General features: G+C 34.3%; 4 protein-coding genes across 8 annotated transcripts; 2 read left to right on the forward strand and 2 right to left on the reverse strand.

Moving 5' to 3' along the window:
• Positions 1–461: 461 nt before the first annotated feature.
• LOC9320032 (probable RNA-dependent RNA polymerase 3) lies at positions 462–6,232 on the forward strand. 5 transcript variants are annotated; one of them, XR_002333287.1, is made up of 19 exons: positions 463–1,285; positions 1,379–1,526; positions 1,601–1,733; positions 1,895–1,969; positions 2,199–2,379; positions 2,536–2,734; positions 2,835–2,922; positions 3,029–3,172; positions 3,273–3,320; positions 3,407–3,478; positions 3,552–3,658; positions 3,752–3,900; positions 4,061–4,283; positions 4,429–4,654; positions 4,737–4,885; positions 4,968–5,275; positions 5,370–5,539; positions 5,666–5,963; positions 6,136–6,232. XR_002333287.1 is itself a non-coding variant. In XM_021031770.1 (18 exons), the coding sequence occupies exons 1-18, from the start codon at positions 973–975 to the stop codon at positions 5,897–5,899; spliced, it is 2,940 nt and encodes a 979-aa protein (XP_020887429.1). In that variant the 5' UTR covers positions 462–972; the 3' UTR covers positions 5,900–6,121. The 5 variants fall into 5 exon arrangements, 4 of the variants coding, with proteins under 4 accessions (XP_020887429.1, XP_020887427.1, XP_020887428.1 ...); XM_021031770.1 differs by lacking the exon at positions 6,136–6,232 and having other exon boundaries at positions 462–1,285; positions 3,300–3,320; positions 5,666–6,121; XM_021031768.1 differs by lacking the exon at positions 6,136–6,232 and having other exon boundaries at positions 5,666–6,121.
• Positions 6,233–6,270: 38 nt separating this feature from the next.
• Positions 6,271–9,746, forward strand: LOC9320033 (NADP-dependent malic enzyme 1). The gene is made up of 18 exons (XM_002883920.2): positions 6,271–6,461; positions 6,543–6,663; positions 6,761–6,835; positions 6,920–7,071; positions 7,160–7,265; positions 7,356–7,421; positions 7,497–7,592; positions 7,689–7,760; positions 7,861–7,944; positions 8,027–8,125; positions 8,216–8,263; positions 8,339–8,392; positions 8,469–8,567; positions 8,652–8,741; positions 8,844–8,921; positions 9,010–9,084; positions 9,175–9,265; positions 9,355–9,746. Exons 1-18 carry the CDS (start codon positions 6,340–6,342, stop codon positions 9,570–9,572), a joined length of 1,746 nt encoding a protein of 581 aa, XP_002883966.1. The 5' UTR covers positions 6,271–6,339; the 3' UTR covers positions 9,573–9,746.
• An 825-nt stretch (positions 9,747–10,571) lies between these two features.
• LOC9320034 (putative defensin-like protein 12) lies at positions 10,572–11,665 on the reverse strand. Its single transcript, XM_002885969.2, has 2 exons — positions 11,116–11,665; positions 10,572–11,009 (listed from the first exon to the last, which is right to left on the reverse strand). The coding sequence occupies exons 1-2, from the start codon at positions 11,183–11,185 to the stop codon at positions 10,810–10,812; spliced, it is 270 nt and encodes an 89-aa protein (XP_002886015.1). The 5' UTR covers positions 11,186–11,665; the 3' UTR covers positions 10,572–10,809.
• Positions 11,666–12,365: 700 nt separating this feature from the next.
• Positions 12,366–16,754, reverse strand: LOC9322082. Its single transcript, XM_021032774.1, has 14 exons — positions 16,190–16,754; positions 15,710–15,765; positions 15,430–15,604; positions 15,219–15,320; positions 14,993–15,064; positions 14,660–14,776; positions 14,413–14,490; positions 14,248–14,310; positions 14,066–14,162; positions 13,910–13,988; positions 13,610–13,824; positions 13,250–13,395; positions 13,019–13,141; positions 12,366–12,909 (listed from the first exon to the last, which is right to left on the reverse strand). The coding sequence occupies exons 1-14, from the start codon at positions 16,274–16,276 to the stop codon at positions 12,757–12,759; spliced, it is 1,563 nt and encodes a 520-aa protein (XP_020888433.1). The 5' UTR covers positions 16,277–16,754; the 3' UTR covers positions 12,366–12,756.
• Positions 16,755–22,320: the final 5,566 nt, after the last annotated feature.

Consider the following 22,320-nt stretch of genomic DNA (forward strand, 5'->3'; position numbering starts at 1 on the left):
ATGTGAAATTGTCACCTAAGAATAGGGATGTTAATTTGGGCATGAAACCCCATTTAATAAATGGGTATGTATAAAAAAAATTTAACCCATTTAAACTTATTTATTAAATGGGGTTTCACACAATTAAATAAGTTCCCATTTAAGCCCATTTATATTAGTTATATTTATTAGAAAATATTAATATCTTAATAACTAAAATAAAAGAGAAATATATTAAATACATTAAAACTAAATTATTCTACTTAAATTAAAATTTTGATTTAAATACATTTTTTAAAATACATAAAACCGCGTTTTTCCTCCAAAATCGCAAACCGTGTTTCCGCCAAAATCGAAAAATTGCGTTTTATCACCAAAAAAATTTCTCCCAAAACCGTAAATCAGCATTTTTCCGCCAAAACCGTAAAAATATGCTTATTAAATGTAGATTTTTTGTGAATAAATATGCTTATTAAATGAATATTAATATGTTAAATAAATAATGAACCTTTTCAATTAATTAATTGCCTCTGCAGGTGTGTTATTGTAATTTTGAAACTTATGATATGAATGTGCATAATTTAAAACCTTGAACCAACAAGAGTCTGTCTACTAGTTGGAAGCAAAATGAAGTATATAATTCGCGATTATGCAATGACAATGTCGAAAAACGCGATTTTTACTTGGGCGTTTACAGCGGTGGCGAGAAAGTAGTGGCAGATTTGTAAATATAGTAGTCATAGTTGGGCATTTTGGATAAAAATTAAAAAATTAATAAACGGCTAGAATTGTGTACTGCATATAAATCTTCGTGTAGTCAAATCAAACAGATTTACACAAAACTTTGAAACCTAAAGGAAGAAACTTTGAGAAAATGGCAGCAAAAGCAAAAGCAAAAGCAATTCCATAGTTGAACAAGATTCTCTTCCCAGTGGGGCTATATATATATGAACCCTAGATAGACACTGACTCTGATTTGTGGGGGAAAAAAAAATGATGAATTACGGCAGCGATGAAGTTTCTCCGCGGACAGAGATCGCTCTTCTGGGTAGTGTTGAAACCATGTTGGAGAAAATCTACGAGAAACACAAGCAGCATCGTCCGATAAAAGTGGAGACAAGGCGGAGACTTTCTTCGATTTCTGAGGAATTGGCTTTGGAAACACTCAGGAAAGTTTTCAACATGCCGTATGTGAAGACCCTCGATGGGATAATCATGTATTTTGTTAACAATGCGGCCACTGTTGATGGCTCTTCGGTTCAGTGTCCTAGAACTCCTGGGAAAAAAAGTTGCAGGCTTTTTCAAGGTCAGTTATCTAATGGGTTCAGAGCTACTTCGGCGTTGTGTTGTTTTATATGCTTTAGAGTTTTATTTATGACTATTGGTCAATTGTTTGTAGCAGATGTGTCTATTGATTTGGAAACTCCATCTCCTAAGTTCTTGAGAAGAGAAGAAAATGGAGGATCATCTAAGCACATTCCTCCGCTATTAGCTCTTGGTGAACTTGAATTCAAGAAGGCGTTTCTGTTGCTTAGCTATATTGGAGGGTATGTTTAGGCTTGAGACCTTTTTCCATCACTTTTTATCTATTTCTTTGGAAAGTGACAGTTTTTTTTTACAGGGAATCCCTGGTTGAGGAGGTTATATCTGGTGATGAGATCAGAAAATGGAAGGATTTGCCAATGGTTGAATATGAAGCAGAGGTTTGGAACCGGTTGGGACAGCGTTATTGTCCCCCAAAGGAGCGAAGAAGGGTATGGCAGTTCTCTATGTTCTGTTCTACTATCATGTTCTTTCTTAAGTCAATTGACAAGACATGGAGTGAGACCTGTTGGATACTTGATATTCCTTTTATCTACTGCAATTTATGAGGAATTTCTACTAATTTCTTCTTCTTAAATGCTTCTTTCCCCAGCCACTTGAAGGGGATAGTGGGAAGACTCATTACTATCAATGTCATGTTGCTCCCGATGGTAGTTACAAATTCAAGGTTCTCCCTCCTCTCTAAGCTCTGTCGTTCATGTTTGCATTTTCCTGTGTTGATATATCTTCTTTGTTTTGAACGGATCTGAATTCAAGAGATACTACTAGAAGCTGTTGCCATAATTTGTTTGCAAGTCGCTATCATATATCTAATAAATGTGTTTATCCTACTATTTTGATAGAGTCCTTGACAGTGTCTTAATACATTGTTACTTATTGATTGACTGTGTTCACAGGGTTATCTTCTGGAGGACACTGGAACACACCTGCACAAGGTTTTGGGTGATGATAACGTTTTAACCGTCAAATTCGATAAAGTGTTAGGCGTGGAAACCTATTGTAATGACCTTTACTCTACATACAAAGGGATTGCTAAGAATGGTATCATGGTTGGGTTACGCCGTTATCGATTTTTTGGTGGGTCTTTTCTCCTTCTTAATATCTCTTATTGAGCATATAACACTTTTCATTTTTAAGGTGCTAATGCCATGTCTAGCAACACACTGCAGATAATTTTCATCTTTGTGTTTAAGACTGCATATAGTAGCTTGTTTACATTTCCTTTAAAAACAGTTTTCAAAGATGGAGGGAAAGAAGAGAAGAAGAAAGACGCTGCTACAAAGGGAGTGAAATGCTACTTTATACGCACAGACTCGACAGCTTCAAATGATATGCGAAACCCCTATATCTTCTCCGGAAAGTCAATGCATGAAGCGCGTATGCATTTTATGCATGTGAATACTTTGTCATCTTTGCCCAACTATATGGCAAGGTACTCTATTGTAGACATATGAAGATATTCTACTGTTTCATCTTTAAACTCTTGAGATGTCCTCCTTCGTAATCAGAGTCACCTTTTGTTGATGCTTCAGGTTTTCTTTAATTCTGTCAAAGACTAAAACGCTCGAAGTTGACATGACTGGAATTACCTTCGAGCAAATTGATGATATACACTGCCATGTACTTCCTTAATTCATGTTTCTTCGGGAACTGCATCTCTTTCTAATGCCTTTATTTAGTTGTATTCGATATGTGCCTTGACCCGTTGCCTCTCTGACAATTGCAGGATCAAGATAATAAGGATGTTCTTGACAAGAATGGGAAACCTTGTATACATTCAGATGGAACTGGCTACATCTCTGAGGACCTTGCTCGAATGTGTCCAGTTAATATTTTTAAAGGGAAATCTATGAGAAGTAACAATATTCAGGTCTTTCTTGTACTTCCTTGATTATTTGATGGTTGCTTAATTGCCTTTTCTTCACTCTTGTTTCCTTATTATGTTTGTTTCTTATTTGTTTTCGATCAAGAGTAAGATTCCAAATATTGAAGGACAGGGACCATGTGGCCAAGAGCCGGTATGCAGTTTATATTCCACTTTTAAGCGCTCGATTCAGTATTTTTCTATCACTTAAAAGAAGTAGTAACAATTCGTTTTCAACAGCCTCTGCTGATCCAGTTTCGGATGTTTCATAATGGCTATGCTGTTAAGGGAACTTTTCTCACAAACAAGAAAGTAAGCCAACTCTCTTTCATGTAACAAAATCAGGTTTGCATGCTATTCCTCAGTTTTCTCCTTTATTTGGCAGCTTCCTCCTTGGACTGTCCAGGTTCGGCCTTCTATGATCAAGGTGAATGAAGATCAAACCATGTCAAATTTTAGTACCTTTAACTCCCTGGAGGTAGTCACTACAAGGTAGCTGTCTCGAGGATTCTTACTATCTTGAAGCTGAACCTCTCGCTCGATATATATATATTTTTTTGATCTCTAGTTGTTTACATCTTCTAGTAATCCACCAAGAAATGCGAGGCTATCAAGAAATTTGGTCGCTCTGCTTAGTTATGGAGGAGTCCCTAATGACTTCTTTTTGAATATACTGCGGAACACATTGGAAGAGTCCAAAACCATATTCTACAGCGAACGTGCTGCGTTTAAAGGTGCTAAGAACCTTAAAGCTTTCTGATTTGTTTGCAATTTATTACCACCCCTGAAACTACTTAGTTAAACCAACTGAATATGCGTCCTGGAGTTACATATGATCGGAAGTTTGAGGAGACACTCGATGGGTCTTCTTATTAAGTTCATTTTTCTGTGCAGCTGCCATTAATTATGGGGATTTGGACGACCAGAACATTGCAGAAATGATCTTGGTTGGTATCCCCCTTGATGAACCATACTTGAAGGATTCTCTGTCTTATCTCTTAAATACAGAGAGGAAGGCTCTCAAAGCAGGAAGGCTTCCTATTGATGAATCATACTATCTCATGGGCACAGTGGATCCCACCGGGAAGCTTAAGGAAAATGAAGTCTGTGTCATCCTGTAGGCTAGCAAATTCTTCTCTTTCTCTTTCGCTTTGAGTTTTGCATGGAAACATAAAAAAAAAGTGATTAGCTTCCTTGGAATTATGAGTTCTTCCGTACAAGTAGCTGCTCATTTTAACTGCTTTCTTTTCATGGTTTTGTAGCGAGTCTGGCCAAATTTCCGGTGATGTGTTAGTTTACAGAAATCCTGGATTACATTTTGGAGACATACATGTACTTAAGGCTACATATGTTAAGGCCTTAGAAGACTATGTCGGAAATTCCAAGTATGCTGTGTTCTTCCCTCAGAAAGGTCCGAGATCCTTGGGTGATGAGATTGCTGGTGGTGACTTTGATGGCGATATGTATTTCATATCCAGAAATCCCAAGGTACTCTGCTATATCCATCACATTTGAAAATAAACTCTTCATTGCTGAGACCTGACCTATGAACCGTAATTCGTCTATTTAGCTACTGGAATACTTCAAGCCAAGTGAACCATGGGTGAGTTCTTCTAAACCTAGTAAAATTTACTCTGGAAGAAAGCCAAGTGAACTATCAGAAGAAGAGTTGGAAGAAGAGCTTTTCAAAATGTTCTTAAAAGCAAGATTTTGTAAGAGGTGCATAATTTAATTGTCGGCTTACTTTCAAGCTCACAATAGTTCGTTTAGTTAACATATGCCTTGTTTTCATGGTTTACAGAGACGTTATAGGGATGGCTGCAGATTGCTGGCTAGGAATAATGGACCCTCTCCTCACCTTAGGAGATGAGAGTGCTAAGGAAAAATATGAAAGGAAGAAGAATATTCTTAAGTTGATTGATATATACTATGATGCTCTTGATGCACCAAAAAAGGGGGCTAAGGTTGATCTCCCACCCGACCTAGAGATCAAAAATTTTCCACATTACATGGAGCGTGACCCTAAGAGAGATTTCAGGTCGACTTCTATTCTTGGATTAATCTTTGACACTGTGGATTCTCATAATGCAGAGGAACCCCCACCATCTGGTACGGATCTTCTAGTTTCTATCAATAATCAGAGTACACAAGAACTCATCATCTCGAATATGTATTAACGTCTTTATTGTATGTTACAATTCAGAAATCAGTAAACTCTGGTATTTTGAAGATGAACCGGTCCCTAAGTCTCACATGGATAAATTTACATCCTGGTACGAGAATTACAGAGCTGAAATGTCCCAAGCGATGGAGGAAACTGATAAGGTTAAGAAGAAGCAATTAGCCAATGAAGTTATCCAGAGATACAAGCAGGTAAGCTCTCAATCCAATGCAAAGATCTGACCAATAGATTTCATGAATCACAGTTTTTGTTGATTAGTCCATCTAATGCTTCTTAACACAACTCATCGGTTGAACGGTTTATTCTCTCTGTATCAGGATTTCTATGGCGCTGCAAGGTTTGAAGACAGCAACAAAAGTCTGGAAGAACTCTACCCCCAAGCCTTGGCACTCTACAACATCGTTTATGATTTTGCCTTTCCCGAAGGTGTTTCGAAATGCGCGTTTGTCTGGAAGGTTGCAGGACCGGTCCTGTGCAGATTTTACCTTAAGAAAACGCAGGAGAAATTAGTAGTGGCTTCAACCTCTGTGCTTAAAAAGATTTGGGGTTGAACAGACTTACTTGTCCTGTTTGTTGTCTTCATGTCTCATAAGATGCGCGTTAGACAAGACCTAGGTAACCTAACTTATAGGTTAAGCTATGTGGTGTACTTCCTTTATTTTAGTTATAATCTTAGATTTGTCGTCTAGTGTACAAGTAATTCCGTGTGTATGTTTGCTTATGGAATAAATTAAAAAAAAACTAAAGCTTATATTTAACTTCAATTAATTGTACGTGGCAACTTCAGAGTCCATGTGGTGTCCAAAGCTGTCTTCTTCAGTGTGACACCTCTCTCCATTCTCAAGCTTCCATTTGGCTTTTCCACAACCTTCTTCCTTCCATTACTATATGTTTCAAGAAAAGTAGAGAAAGCTTCTTCCTTTGTGATCCTGAGAATATCTACTTCTTTTCGCTTTTGTGTTTTGGGATTGTGTTCATTGATCCTTTCAAGATGGAGAAAGTGACCAACTCAGATTTGAAATCCTCTGTTGATGGTGGCGTTATTGATGTGTATGGAGAAGATTCAGCCACCATTGAGCACAACATAACTCCTTGGTCTCTCTCTGTTTCTAGGTAACAACATAACTTCTCCATGGTAACATAACTAAGTGTTTAAATTAACACTCAAGTTAGTAACTCTGTTTCTTGTTTCAGTGGATATTCATTGCTGAGAGATCCTCGCTACAACAAAGGACTTGCTTTCACTGAGAAAGAGAGAGAGACGCACTACTTGCGTGGTCTTCTTCCTCCAGTTGTTCTTGATCAAAAGCTTCAGGTAAAAATTTGGCGATTTGGTTTGTTTGTTGACAAATTTAGTAGCATCAATTTGATGAGCTTTTGTCAATGGTTTATCGGGGTTTCAAATGATTTAGGAGAAGAGGCTGATGAGCAATATCCGACAATATCAATTTCCATTACAAAAGTACATGGCTCTGACAGAACTTCAGGTTAAAATCTTGTCTTGATAATCTACAAATTTGCTGTGTTTAGCATTTCAGAGAAAAATGAATCTGTTACTGGACTTGAAACAGGAAAGAAACGAGAGACTGTTTTATAAGCTCTTGATAGATAATGTTGAGGAGCTTCTTCCTATTGTTTATACTCCAACTGTTGGTGAAGCTTGTCAGAAATTTGGAAGTATTTTCAGGCGACCTCAGGGTTTATTCATCAGTTTAAAAGACAAGTACATATTGCTTCTGTCTTTATCTTATGATCTTCCATTTTTTCCACCACTTTAAACTTTATACATAACCTTTATACTATTCATACAGGGGAAAGATTCTAGATGTGTTAAAGAACTGGCCTGAAAGGAATATACAAGTTATTGTTGTTACTGATGGTGAAAGGATTTTGGGATTAGGAGATCTTGGATGTCAGGTATTCCTCGGATATCGCTTCATTTCGGATTTGATGTGATCTCAATATGGCTTTGATTGTTTGTTTGCCTTTGTGTTTGTCTCTCTTTAGGGGATGGGTATACCGGTTGGTAAATTGGCGTTATATTCAGCACTTGGAGGCGTTCGTCCTTCTGCGGTAATGGTTTAGTTGTACAAAGGTTTAAAAAATATTTCTGAGTCAGGAACTTAAGACTAAATTGCTTTTTGGCAGTGTTTACCTGTCACCATTGATGTGGGAACAAACAATGAGAAACTGTTGAATGATGAGTTCTACATAGGACTCAGGCAAAAGAGAGCAACGGGACAGGTTTCTTCTTTTGTTCTTGTATACTGTATTCTGTTAAGAATATAAAACATGATCATATGAACTTCCACGAATGAGTAGCTTTAAACATCATTGCAGGAATATAGCGAACTCTTGAATGAATTCATGAGTGCTGTGAAACAGAACTATGGCGAAAAAGTTCTTATTCAGGTATGAAATGAATCCATGGTTCTTGATTCTATAATTCAAGGATTCAGTAAATCATTGATAAAGCTGTTTTATATGCTTTGTTATCTGCCATTTGATACAGTTTGAAGATTTTGCTAATCATAATGCCTTTGAGTTGCTTGCAAAATACCGCGATACTCATCTCGTCTTCAACGATGATATACAGGTGAGAGTTTAGACCTCTCTTTTTTGTGTTTCTTGTTGCCTTCGTAGTTTGAGAGAATTTTGTCTTTGCCTTTCGATTCCAGGGGACAGCATCAGTTGTTTTAGCGGGATTAGTTTCCGCACAGAAGTTAACGAATAGTCCTCTTGCAGAGAACACCTTCCTCTTTCTTGGTGCTGGTGAAGTAAGAATCAACTTTTTGGAATCACAGTCTGATCCTTGAAGTCCACTTTTGCTCAATGTTTTTGTATGTCTTCTTGTTTGGTTGTTTCAGGCTGGAACTGGAATAGCAGAACTCATAGCTCTCTATATATCAAAACAGGTAATGAGTGCTCTTTGAAATTTGCGAGTTCTGAAGTGTTAGTAGCTGTCAACTTATTTCATCTTTCTTCTGCAGATGAATGGTTCGGTAGAGGAAAGCCGCAAGAAAATCTGGCTTGTTGATTCCAAGGTAGAAGAAATAAAAACAATGTGCATACGACATTTCATGTGAACTACAATTTGATGCAAGTTTTCTTTTCTGATAGGGACTGATTGTTAACTCCCGCAAAGATTCACTTCAAGCCTTCAAGAAACCATGGGCTCATGAACATGAACCAGTCAAAGACCTCTTAGGTGCTATCAAGGTTCAGAACTTCTCCTATTAAGCACCGTGATCCTCTTATATCTTAGATCTTTCTCCTTTCCTCTTAAGTGTTATGTCTCATCAGGCAATAAAACCGACTGTTCTGATTGGATCGTCTGGCGTTGGACGGTCTTTTACAAAAGAAGTGATAGAAGCCATGTCCTCCATTAATGAGGTATTTATTCTTCTTATCAAGTGAATGAGTGATCATATTAATTATTATTAAAACATGGTTTTGGTTAAAGAGGAAGAGAAACCAACAAAATATTTCTTGCAGAGACCACTGATAATGGCTCTCTCTAACCCAACAACACAATCAGAATGTACAGCTGAAGAAGCTTATACTTGGAGTAAGGTAAGTCTCTCCACACCACACCACATCACACCATTATTCCAATATGTCTTCACCTCAATTGGAAATTAAGTATATTCTTCGAATAAAGGGTCGTGCCATTTTCGCAAGTGGAAGTCCTTTTGATCCAGTTGAGTATGAAGGAAATGTGTTTGTATCGACACAGGTAATATGATAAATAAACTCTCTTCTCTTCATCCATTGGGTTTTACGGAACTTGGTTAGTAAAAAGCTCTCTGCATTTCTTAACACACAGGCGAACAATGCGTACATATTCCCGGGTTTTGGACTTGGTTTGGTTATCTCAGGGGCAATACGGGTACATGACGATATGCTTCTAGCTGCTGGTAAGCATTTAAGAGACATAAAATTAGTAAAAAAAAACTCTCAGCTTTGTTGTTTATTAATATAATGATGTGTTTCTTCTGCGCCATAGCTGAGGCATTAGCTGGACAAGTAAGCGAAGAGAACTATGAGAAAGGGATGATATATCCTTCATTCTCTGCCATCCGGAAAATATCAGCTCATATTGCAGCCAATGTAGCAACTAAGGCATATGAACTAGGTCTGGCGGGGCGGCTTCCACGGCCGAAAGATATAGTCAAGTGTGCAGAGAGTAGCATGTACAGCCCCACCTACCGTCTCTACCGTTGAAAGTTGAAACTCAAGTCTGTACTTTGTGTGCTTCTCATCCCTTGTTCAGTTATTCCCAAGTTTTTCTGTAATAAATGAGTCTTTCAAGTTGAGAGGTCAAACACATGCAAGATCTCTCATCTCAACTTTGTAACTCTGAAAGTTAAAGATTACTCACTCCTGTTTGTCAAACTATGACCTAACCCCAACATAAGACTATACAAAGATTTTGTAGTGAATTTGCTTGATACGTTTAATAGAAAAACGATGAAAATGTTATATTTGGCAAAAAAATTGTAAAATTTCCATCGCTAGTTTGACTAGTAAACATGAGTGGTTTTTCCATATAAACTCACCAATTTTCAATATTGTACCATCAATTCATTAGTGAGTGTATGACCTTAAACTTCTCCTCTCACCATTTTTTTTTTTCCCATACTTTGGCACTAGCTAAGATGACTTTCTCGACTCTAATTAACATCTTCCTAGATCCCTTCAAGATTTGTTGTTTGAATTACATTCACTTTAAATTGTGAAATTACTAACACATCTATTAAATCTTAATAATCCCAGTGTATAGAAACAAATATTGAAGAAAGTAAGCAAAACAAAAATAAAATCATCATTTGAATTTCGTTTTAATTTATCAAAAACGATTTGATTTTTGTTGGCACTTGGCTACTATGAATGTTTTAATTGGTAAAACTATTTGGCGCTTGGTAAATCTATAGTTTAGAGAGTACTTCTTCCATATCCCCTAGTCAAATAATGAAAATAAAAATCATTTTTACAAATTTTCAATAAAAATTTTGTACTTATAATTTGCTCTTCTTTTTTTTTTTTCTCTTTCTAGTTTTTACATATAGATTTTGGAACAAGGTCCATATATATATCGGTTTTTATTTTCAATATCACAGCATTCGTTTTTTTTTTAGACTTCTTTTTGCTATATCCCAATTTTCTGTCTTTGTGATTCTTATGTATCAGTTAATAGTAAAATTTGATATGCTCGAAATCCTGTATTCAAAACCCACATAATAATAAATAACATTTCACAAGATCCACAAAAATAAAATAAAAGCTGTATACATAGCAACGATCACATAACCATAACTTTATAGCCATAACCATAACTTTATAGCCATAAAAACAAGAAACACAGTATTTATATGTTATAATAATCTCAATACATTCAAACTTACGACTCCTTAATAAGATGGTTTTCTTTCATTGATTTGAAAATATGCATGCATTATTATTATGCGTTCGACGTAGATGAAGTCTCAGGACAGTTCAAAGTACATTTGCAAACGGTTCGGATATGGTGTTGTTTGCAATTTCCATAGCTCTCATCATCCCACTCACCGCATTTGTGGTCGTAGTCGCAGTCGCAGTCGTCCATCTCGCAACTAATATTTGTCAACGTTTTGATTGACATGCATAGCTTAGCATCCACTTCTGCATTTTTCAGAAATAGTTAGCTTATTCCTTAATTTTGAATATCCTGAACTTACAAATTACAATGATATATATGGCATTGTTATTATTAGATTAGAGAACTCACCAGGGGTTGACAGGATGAGCATGGAAAGGCAGAGGAAGACAAGAAGAAATGCAGCACAAGGCTTGGCCATGATCACTCAATTATTTTATTGATTTGATTTTTTTTGTAGCAAAGAGAGAACTCCAAAGAGAGATTATATAGAGGTTAAAGAGTAGTTGGTGGTTGTGATTTCAATTATGTAAACTTATGCCAACCTTGATTTTGTGACCGCGTTGTATATGAAAACTTGATTACACAAAACCAACAAGGTTTAAAATCCTTTCGGAGCCAATAGCCCAATAGAGGGACACAAAGCAAAGGATAGAAGCCCAAAGAGCAAGGAAGCCATACAACAAAACCAAAGAGAGAAACACCAACCCAGCAAAATGCTAGAATACGTACGAATGCAGAAATAAAGGAGCAAGATAGAGAGATCAAGACACAAACCTTTGTCTAACTTAACAAAAACGTTTTTGGAATGCTGAAATAATTAAAGGAGCTAAGCAGATCAATGAAGAGTAGTCACAAAGTATAGAGTCAAGTTTTACGATAATTTGGGCACACAAGAGTAGTCACAAAGGAATTCTTTCGCAAGAATGCAAGATACAAAAAACAAAAAAAAACAGAATGCAAGATACTGTAGCTAATTAGCTGCTTCAATCCTAAGATACCAGAGGATCATATATAATAAAAGCAAGAATGATAAAACATCATTTGCATTCAGTCTCCCCCTTGGTAGTAGTTGTGACCTTGCGCTTCTTCTGCTTCTTCTGCTTCTTCCGTTTCTTACGCTCCTGCTGCTTCTTCCGCTTGTTGGCAAGCTTATTCGCAACAGCTTGTAAGCATCCGTTACAAGTACAAGTCGTACTAACAACATGTTGTGAGCTTCCACTTTGTTCGATAAGGATTCCTCGATCAAGTAGGATTCTCGAACGCCATATGGATGAGCTTACAGTTTGAAGTAGCACTGCCGTTTCGACATTACAATCAGGCGGCTGTGCTACGAGAACATTATGATTCTTTGATCTCAAAGCTTGAAGAACCTTGATGAGCTCCGGTTCTTGTGTAATGTTTTTAGAGATTACCATCAAATTTGATGGTGCACGATTATCCCAATGACCATAGACAAATGTGACTTAACATCTTACGAACTCTCACACGTTTGACCCCTGGCACTATATATATAAACGGAGATCTGGATTACACAATACATATAAAAGTAGCGAAGGAGATGTAGACGAGAAAGTTTTGTAAAGAAGAAAAGAAAACAATGCAAGAATGCGAATTATATTTGGATTGAACATTTGTATGATACACAACAAACTAAAAAGATGAAAGATGAAGAACCAAAAATTACAGAAATCAAGGTGATGAATTAAGATGGTGAGCAATATATTTCATCTCAAAACGGCTAAGTAAAAAAAAAACCCCATAATAAAATAAACAGAGAGATCAATAAATAAAAATTTACCAAAGGGGAATAATGCCTTTCTTCACCAATAAACATTTTGAAGCCAACCAAAAAAAAAAAATTAAAACAAGATCAAATCTTCCCCTTCTTGAAAAAGAATCACCAACATCGCAAAGAATCATCAGTTTACCCGCGAATTCCCGGGCTAGAATGACTTTTGAGCTTTCTTCTACTGTATAAATACGGACTTTTTAAACATCGAATTTTTTCGGTTGTCGCCAGTGAGCCAAATTTCTTCCCAATGAGCTTAAGAATGAAGCTTTCTGAGGAGCTCCTTTCTTACCATACAAGTGTTTGCCTCCTAAATCGGTCTTTGCTGGTCCCATATCCTTTCGTCTCTCAATCTGACATCACATTGCAAACAATTACAGATACACTTCTCTAGGTGAACATTACATATTCAAGACACGTGAAATGATATGAGGAAACTATTTGGAGACACAAATGATTTACCTTGAATATCTTTCCATCTTTCAAGTGGTATCGGATTCCAGACCAGTTTATGGATTGAGAAAAGTGAGAACGGAAAGCTGAGATCGGGTATAGGAAGTTGTCTACAAGCATTGCTACAAAAACCTGTAATTTTCCCCCCAACCAAAACGAAAATGTTACCTCCATATCTATCATCGCCACAACTTTCGACGCTATTTACTCTAATCAATAAAGGGGGTTGAAAGCACATACAAGTCCCCAGTTGTAAGTTGCAAGAGAGAGACGGGGAGCCTCAGGGGATAACATATTGCATAGCTGAACTTCTCGTCTCGTCAAATTCCACATTGAAAGAAGCTCGATGAAGGTGCAGATCGCCAACGTTATAACAAGCATCATACCTACATAGAACCTCATCCTCCAGGTCAGTATGTATCATAAGAAAACCAGACAATCCTACAATTTAAGTTGAAGATGACAAATCACTATGGTTCCACATGCAATGCAGCAAATCTAAGATCCCCCCCAACACACGAGCAATCATCGTGGCACTAGAACAAATTTATGTTATCTTGAACACATAACCCACCTAAATAAGAAGAAAAGTATGCTCACCACCAGAAGCAAAGGTTGTGTCTTCAAGTTGATGATAGCCCTTGATGTAGATTCTTAAAGCTGATGTGATGTGAATGACAGCCATAACATATGGTGCAACAAAACCCCATGAAAGATAACAGTGGACGGCAAACAAAGCCTTGTTCATTATCCAGTTGACTTTGGATATGTAAGATTCTAGCACAAAGGTTTGCTTTCTCAAGTAGTTCCAGTATCTATAAAACAAAAAAAGAACAAAAATTGATAGGCATCTAAATATTCAGTACCTTTTGTTTCAAACAAGTAAATAAGAGAATGTACCGTCCAAAACTTAGATCACTTGCGAGAGGATGAGGGAAAACAGCAACAGGAGGAGATGTAATGAGCCTCTTGTGAGCACCTGGAAAGAAGAAGGTGAGTGGAAACAAGAAAAAACTGTAAACTACAAATTGGAGGGAAATTTGAAGCAAATGTTACCTGCTAGAGAGGCAAGTGTCATATCATCTGAATATCCACCATCACGTAAGCCAGAGACAACACCGTACCGATCTTGTCTGAAATCATCGGCATGCATCTACAAATAGTTGCAAACATAAACCAAAATTAGATGTAGCAGGGAATACAAAACACACATTATATATACCATGTTATCTACATACCATCATACACCCTCCCCACAAAAAGAATGTTCTTCCACCAGTCGCAAATCCCATTGAGCAAGGCTGTAAAGTGAACATGCCAAATATTAGCTCAAATTACGATATGCTACAATTATGAAGAATCTAACAACTTGATAAAGAAGCCAGGGTTTAGATCCACTGTACCATGTGGTACTCATAGATGCAATAACTCCCAAGAGTCCCAGACGGCAAGTCTAGAGGATACCCAGTTTGAATAAATATCTGCAAGAAATCACTATATCTGTTAAACAAATTCAAACAGAAGGAAAGATAATTAAGGGCCTATCATTAGCTATGTCTTTTATACATGTAAACAGAAACAGAAAAAGGAAGAAATGTAGATAGAAAAGTTAAGCCAATTAATTCAGGAATTCTGTAGTTTGGGTACCACCTCTGGATTTTTCTCCATCTCAGTCGTGAGAGCTCCGATTGTTCCAGGGTGCAGTCTAACATCATCATCCAAAAATAACACATATTTGGTATCTTTGTGCATTTTTTCAACTCCAATCTTCAAGAAACAGAAGCCAGAAACATGAAAATTTAGCGAAAGCCAATGAATGAACAACAAAAATGAAAAATGTATGTCGGAAGATAGTTTAGCTTTTCATGGTTGTGACTACAGTTGATTCAAGAACAGTCACAAAGGAGAGATGAAAATATTGAGAGAGAAAAAAAAAAACACACTAGTGCAACTGATTCGATCTGCTTCAAAGATCATACATACCAACTGATTATGAATTTTCTGGCTGCAAGTTGTTGATAACCCAGCAACCACAACCTTAGCTTCAACATGATCCTGTGTATCGATTAGGAAAAATGTGGAGTCAGTAGATACTTCAAGACAAAAGAAGGCCTTATACACTATGAGTTGAACTTTTGTATACTATACTTCCATCGCTGGAAAAGAAATTACACAACCACAATGATATGTTGAAACATGTCTGATGTACCTGATACATAGATAATAGACGGGAAACGGCGTGATATGCAGGGTCTTCCGTACTTTCTACAACAAAAAGGAATTCCAATGGCCCACCATAGAGAGAAGTAATCTACACATGGATCAATATTCAAAATTAAGTTGGAAGCAACAAACTTCTCTGGTAAAAAAAAACTCTGCCTAGAAAAGGAGACAATGATACTGCAACATGAGAGACTGACCTGACTTCTCCAGTTGTGTAAATTGTGTTCTCCAAAACCTTTTAAAGGCATGACAACAGAAACTCTGGGAAGTTTTTCCTGCCTAGAGTGCTCAAGTTCATTGATATCTTGATAAAGAAACGCCAAGCTATTGCCCGCTTTTATGCTTTTTTTAATTCTCTTAACCTCACGGTTCCTTAGAGGTAGAGATAAAACACAAAACACATTTCAGAAAACAAAATTCAGATTGTAAAATCAAAATAGCATCAAAATCAGGCATTTTTAAGGTAAAAGACACTACCTGACATATTCAGCCATTAACCAGCCGAGAGCAAGAAGTAAGCATATTGTACACCCCTGAGGCATATAAAAGAAACATTAAGAACAAAGTTGCTTGATCAAACAAGTTAAAAGAGAAGACATTTAGCCAAAAACTGATAGGATCTATATGATCTTAACCATTCATTCTTCCTGAAATACATTGATGATGCAAAAAATTTATGTTTGATTCAACAACAAACGTTCAATTTCTTCTCCTCTACGCTTCATACGGTACATAAAAATCAGTACTTTGCATAACTTTAGAGAACAAAACGTATCTTAACCTCAACATTCAAATAGAAAAGGACCAAACTTTCGATCTGAACCAACGTAAGAGAAAAAACAAACGAATTGGGTTTTTTGGAATCCGAACGTGTGATTCAGAAGAGCAAGCAAAATTCAAAATTTTGAAAGAGAAAAGGACCAAACTTTGGATCGGAACCAACAACAACAAACTCACCTGGATCTGAACGAAGACAGCGAAAGGGCTTGTAAAAGCTCTGCTAAGAGAGAAGAGAATCGCATCAATGGAGTCCAATGTAGACATCTTTCGTCAATATTTCTTTTTCTTCTTCCCTCTCCCTTGTATTCAACGTCGTCCTCTTCCTCGCGACAGTTAAGGATTAATGAGAGGAAGAGAGAACAGAGGAGCAAAAAATGAGAAACCCTAGATTTGAAATTCGTCTCCTTGTCTCTCTCTGTCACACATAGAAACCAATTAGATTCGTGAAAGAGTCTCTCAGATCACCATTGACGGACCAGCGAAAATCCAGAGAGAACTAAAAAAAAAAAAACTAAACTTATAATATTTTTCAAAAGGAATCACACAATTCACCATTCAATCATCGACACATCCATTTTTCTTTTAATTCAAAAAAAAAATCAAAAGTTTACTATTTTATTTCAAATATTCAAAAATATTTAAGAATAGCACCTTCTATTTAAAATAAGATTTTTTAAGTTGTTGTCATCAACTTAAAAAGAAATTATTCTCAGTAATTACGGAAATATATATTCTGTTAAAAGAAATATATATGATTGTATTATTATGTCAAAAAAGTATGGTTACGTGTTGTATATATCTATTTGCATTTTAATTTTTTTAAATTTTTTGTATAGTAAACTAAAATTTATTGCAATTAAACGAAGAGATTTTTGTCAGGGATCAAAGAATATCCTGATGATAATTCGACACCTAAAAACACGTTAGAAAACTTTTATCTGGTTCATTGAAAAGATTATAAACTCTAGTGACCATGTGTCAACTGGTAGGATTATTGTATTGGTTTAAGTGTTGGATTGGTTATGTTCTGGAAAGATTCTTGTAAATTAGATATTTCTTTTTTCAAACAAACGGGATAATTGATGTGCAAGTTTTGTATGTTTTTATTTTCATCTTCTTTGTGTATGGAGACCCGATTCGACATTTGGGACAAGAAGTGTAGGAGTGATTTATTCGGTTTGGGATAACTACGGTTTGTGATTGGTGACTTTAATGAGTTTTACGGACATTTCGAATAAAATATGGTGGATGATTTTGATCATTGGGAGATGATGGACTCGAATCATATGCATATTGCTACATGCTTGGCGGATAATGATATTTGGAAGTTTTGTTTCAACAAAAAATGATGCTCTTGACCTAAGATTGCAATAGTAACATGTTTATTGGTATATGACAACATCTTAATTGCACGTGAAATGGTTCATGTGCTTATTAACTTGCATATTAGTAATGATTTCATAGCTATTAAAGACTTTTATATGTGAAAGCCCTAAAAAAAATTGAACGATATTTTTGTAACATATATATATATAGTTTTATAAAATGTGGCACTATGGATAGGCCGGACTCAAACATTTGCTAGATCCGCTGCTATAATATAAAAAATTATAAATATGTATATAAAAAAAAAAAAACTAAACATGTAAAAAAAAAAATTTGGGTCTTGGGATCATGTGCCCGCGCACCTCTAGCACATGTCTTAAGCCGGCACTGACTATGGATGGAGTATTTCATCGTCAACTGTAGCAGTGTGGTCTCAGAGAAATTCTTCTGATTGTGTAATTTATTCATGTCCCTTGTCTCTACAATTCGGGTAACAGATCGGTTTGAACCAAGACTTAATAATCTAGACTATAAAATCATATTAAGTAATTCTAGGAAAACCACCTATTGTGCTGAGAATCTCTCTACCATTTTTTTATGCATGTTATTTTATTTTTCAAATGTCGAATCACACTCTTGAAGATAAATCAAACCACCAAAACATGAAATCTCCAAAAGACACCTACTCATACTCAACTTTATAAATTATTTGAAGTTTCACCTAAACAATGATCAAATATGTTTAATCATGGTTATTCCGCATCAAACAAACTTATAAGCAGTACCATTTACAGTTTAATAATGTCACTTATTTTGCATAAATCACACTAAACGCGTAAACTACTTTTGCTCGGAAGATGAAAGTTTTTACTTTCTCGTGAAGGATTATTCTTACTCAAGAGGAAAATATTATTTATATAATAAAGTAATTTTGGCGGCAAAGATGCCAGAATGTGATGCCGAATCTGAAGATGTCCTTTTCGAACAGAGTATCACGAGTGGTGACAGCTTAGATACATGGGTGTTTTTTAAAATTGACAACCCAATTTCTATTCTTGATTTTATTTTATTATTTTCCCACAAATTTTTATTCTATAATTTATTACTCTATGACCTAATCATTGATCTCCTTTGCGAATTGAATATTTTCTAGGTATATTCTATGCATCTTCTTCTCTGATGTGACAATAAAATATTATTGTGTTCCCTTACTTGCAATGTTTTTCAAATCAAATTTGGTGGTAAAACTAAAAAACATATGGCCTAATATCGAGTTAGATTAGATTTTTTAGATTGATACTAATGTACTAATGTAAATTATACATATATAATATTGCTAGGGAACAGAACTATTTTTTGGTTCCAATTATATTTGTCGTTCTTATTTGAACTATTTTGAGCTTTGTAATTACATATTTTCAAAGCTAATTAATTCAAATTGTGTATTTATTTTTCGATCACGGTCAAACTATCACTCGGACCAATCGAAAACATTGTTTGCTAATGTACGTAACTAGATTTGCTTGTGTACAATAAATCAACTACGTATATCGCAAGAAATTGACTTCAATGGATTATGATCGTTTGTGTAAACAAACATTTTTTCGTGCCAATAAAAATATATACCACTATACCAAATTTCCAATGTTTTTTAATTGAAGATGTGTAATTAGAGTTATCTAGTGTCTTCTTCTAGAAAATAGATTTAAACTAAAAAAGAATTGATTGATATTCATTTGGACAAAACAATTAAAATTTTAAAATGTTTACTTAGCAAGTTAGCATGGTAAATGATTGTTGAATATATTGTAAATCAGATTTAAATATTTGAAAATATTAGAAGTTAACAATAAATTATGTTGTAAAAATTCTTAGTTTATTATTATTATTTTTTAATTCTTAGTTATTAATATAATTTTTATAAGAACGATAAATTCTTTTTTTTTTTTTAAATCAACTCAAAAATGTTGTTAGTTCAAATGATATGTAAGTATGTAAATTTTGTTTCAACTGCAAACCATCTATTTAAATCGTCCGTTGTATCATTCATACTAGATCATGACCCGCACGTACGTGCGGGGTTTCATATTTTTTAAAAAGTTCTAACAAATTTTAATTCAATATAAATTATTTCGTTGTTTTTATGATATATATTTTAGTGTATTAGATTTGGATTCACACGTACGTGTAGAGATATTTTTATAGAAATTGTTATATAGATTTTAAAAATATAAAATATTTTGTTGTGTTAGTGAGCTTTATAATAGTACAAATAATATAAAATTAGAGTAATAAACGAAATTCAGTTGCGTTAGTGCATAGTTATATTTTAAGATCCGGACCTACACGTACGTGGAAATTATATTTAAGATAAAACTAAGATATAATTTAGTTGCAAAATTTAAATGATGTTACTTTTTTATTTTCTAAACTAATCAAAACATTTCTAATAGTTTGATTACATGTGTTAAATAGGATATAGATTCGGTTTGAGTTTGGTTATTTCATGTATATTAGCTAGGTAACTATTTTAGAACGGGAAACATATCCCGTCCTATATCTGTCATAAATTCTTGGTCTCATAATCTGTCTTGTATACGTGAAATAAAAATATGACAGTCCAGTATCCGGCATAAATAGAATATGTGTAACTGAAAACGTGCGTACAGGGTTATGTATGTAAACAAATTTATTTTATATAGTGCTCATAACCTGAACTCATACCAATTGGGTATTTAGTTTGATTTTTAATTTATGTTCCCCTCTCATCCCGTCTCGTAATTCCTATTCTCATTTCATTCCATTAAAATCATGTTCCAAATTCTTATTTGCGTACTTTTAAATACCATATACATACTGTGAGTTTTGTAGATTAATATATATGCTGCTAAAGTTACAAATATATTTTAACAAATTTATTAATGTTTCTTTCCTTAGCTAAATTTTACATATTCTTCTTTTTATTGTTTAATCATAATTAATTTGATTTTTGGACTAAAAATAAAAATTTGAGATACATTTTTAAAAGGGATATGCTATTGCTGCATAATTTGTTTTGAATTCAAAATATATAATTAGTTTACATTATTTGAAAACTATGTGCAATATATTAGGGATTTATTTAAGGAAGATCCGGTTGAAAAACAAAAAATAAAACGCAAAATAATTTAGAAATTAATATATACAATCTATTGTTAGATATTTATCAAACTTGCTTTAAACGAAGGCTATAATCATCTACTATACATTTTTGCAACACTTTTTGGGGTTCCTAATCGGGTCAAATTTTGTTTAATTTTGACCCGGAAATCTTCAATCGGATCTTTCCTTATTTTTGACAAAACTAAAAAACGAAAATTAATCAATAAAATCTAAAAAATATATATTTTCTCAACTCTTTATTTATGGCATATTCTCTACAATTTTTATAGATATAGAAATCAAATATGATTATTTAATGCTAATATAACAAATTTGAACTAATTTCCTAAAACCTCTCTACCTAATTAAAACATAAATATATGATTCTCATTTCACTTTTATATGATCTTATATTTATATTATTTTGAACTATTATAAAATATATATACTTAATAAAAAAATTCGATTTTTTTCTGCATATGCTATGATTCAAATTTTTTAAAACGGACATATATTACTCAATCGATGAAGAAAAAAGTATGTGTACAATCTATATTAACATTTTTGAAAAACAAATTTGCGCGTTTAATCAGGTCGTATTTTTTTTTTACTCTGACCCAGAATTGAGTCATTCAGATATTTTCTTAATTTCTACAATTATCTAAAACTGGACAATATACCACGGTGAAATCTTAAAATTATCAAATCGAAATACAATTATTTAGTATTTTAATATACATTTTTAAAATATTTTTACGGGTTGGTCTAAAAACACACACTAATTTGATAATATATATATATATATTATAGAAACTATTTGAAAGCAAACTTTTAAATTGACTCGAATTATAAGTCTTTTAAATAAAAGTGTTATTAAAAGAAATAACAAAATGATGTTTAATTTTATGGGACATGATTATATGGTGGGACGGGTCGGATTTGGATTGATATTAATACGGGATAATATATCACGGGTGAAATCTTGGGATTAACAAATCAAAATACAATTTTATTTTTTTTGTCAAACATCAAAATACAATTATACAATTTTAAACACTAAACAAAACAAATACAACTTAAAATTTCCATTTTTAGTTACAACGCATGTGACTCGCAATGTACAACAAAAAATATTATATACAACAAATTCATCGGTTTATAAAAAAACAAAAAAAATCAAATAATTAACCCGCGGTGTACCGCGGGTAACAATCTAGTAATTACTTTAAATTTAGAGAAATTGTTTAAAATGCCTATTTTTCAATACTCCTTTTCAAAAATGCCCCCATTTGAGAGTTTATTTTTAAGTTTGCCTTTTTTAAATTTTTAATGACCATTTTACCCTTATTTGAAACAAAATTAGGTCCACAAAATACAAAATATTTTTTGGCGGGAAAAGTGATCCCGCAATTTTCCCGCCAAAACACTTGTAAAAACCTCTCCACTACCTTGTAATTTTTCCCGCCAAAAATTTTACGCGAAAAAAATTGTGGATCACTTTTCCCGCAAAAAAATTATTGGCGGGAAAATCTTTTTGCGGGAAAAAATTTTACGGGAAAATTTTACAAGGTCTTTAAAGGTTTTTACAAGTGTTTTCGCGGGAAAAATTGCGGGATCACTTTTTCCGCCAAAAAATATTTTGTGGACCTAATTTTGTTATATTTCCTTATATATTTGTGATATCATTTATTAAAAGAAGGGTAATTTAGTCATTTTGTACATAAAAAGGGATATTTTTAAAAATGGACAGCCAAATGGGGCATTTTTGAAAAGGGGTATTGAAAAAGGGGCATTTTTGTGAGTCTCCCTTAAATTTATTATTATTTGAGTTTATTTCATCA

This window comes from Arabidopsis lyrata (genome assembly GCF_000004255.2).
Source record: "Arabidopsis lyrata subsp. lyrata unplaced genomic scaffold ARALYscaffold_3, whole genome shotgun sequence".
In the NCBI taxonomy this organism is placed as follows: Eukaryota; Viridiplantae; Streptophyta; class Magnoliopsida; order Brassicales; family Brassicaceae; genus Arabidopsis; species Arabidopsis lyrata.

What these genes read in the sequence shown, in the direction of transcription:
- LOC9322082 (XM_021032774.1), bottom strand. Translation starts at nt 16,276, where the DNA reads ATGTCTACATTGGACTCCATTGATGCGATTCTCTTCTCTCTTAGCAGA. An exon ending in AGTGATCTAAGTTTTGGACG is followed by an intron (nt 13,825 to 13,909) that starts GTACATTCTCTT and finishes TTTGTTTTATAG; the next exon opens with ATACTGGAACTACTTGAGAA. An exon ending in AAGATGGAAAGATATTCAAG is followed by an intron (nt 12,910 to 13,018) that starts GTAAATCATTTG and finishes ATGTGATGTCAG; the next exon opens with ATTGAGAGACGAAAGGATAT.
- LOC9320032 (XM_021031768.1), top strand. Translation starts at nt 973, where the DNA reads ATGATGAATTACGGCAGCGATGAAGTTTCTCCGCGGACAGAGATCGCT. An exon ending in CGAACGTGCTGCGTTTAAAG is followed by an intron (nt 3,901 to 4,060) that starts GTGCTAAGAACC and finishes TTTTCTGTGCAG; the next exon opens with CTGCCATTAATTATGGGGAT. An exon ending in AGAGGAACCCCCACCATCTG is followed by an intron (nt 5,276 to 5,369) that starts GTACGGATCTTC and finishes GTTACAATTCAG; the next exon opens with AAATCAGTAAACTCTGGTAT.
- LOC9320034 (XM_002885969.2), bottom strand. Translation starts at nt 11,185, where the DNA reads ATGGCCAAGCCTTGTGCTGCATTTCTTCTTGTCTTCCTCTGCCTTTCC. An exon ending in GCTCATCCTGTCAACCCCTG is followed by an intron (nt 11,010 to 11,115) that starts GTGAGTTCTCTA and finishes TGAAAAATGCAG; the next exon opens with AAGTGGATGCTAAGCTATGC.
- LOC9320033 (XM_002883920.2), top strand. Translation starts at nt 6,340, where the DNA reads ATGGAGAAAGTGACCAACTCAGATTTGAAATCCTCTGTTGATGGTGGC. An exon ending in TGGTCTCTCTCTGTTTCTAG is followed by an intron (nt 6,462 to 6,542) that starts GTAACAACATAA and finishes TTCTTGTTTCAG; the next exon opens with TGGATATTCATTGCTGAGAG. An exon ending in AAAAGAGAGCAACGGGACAG is followed by an intron (nt 7,593 to 7,688) that starts GTTTCTTCTTTT and finishes ACATCATTGCAG; the next exon opens with GAATATAGCGAACTCTTGAA.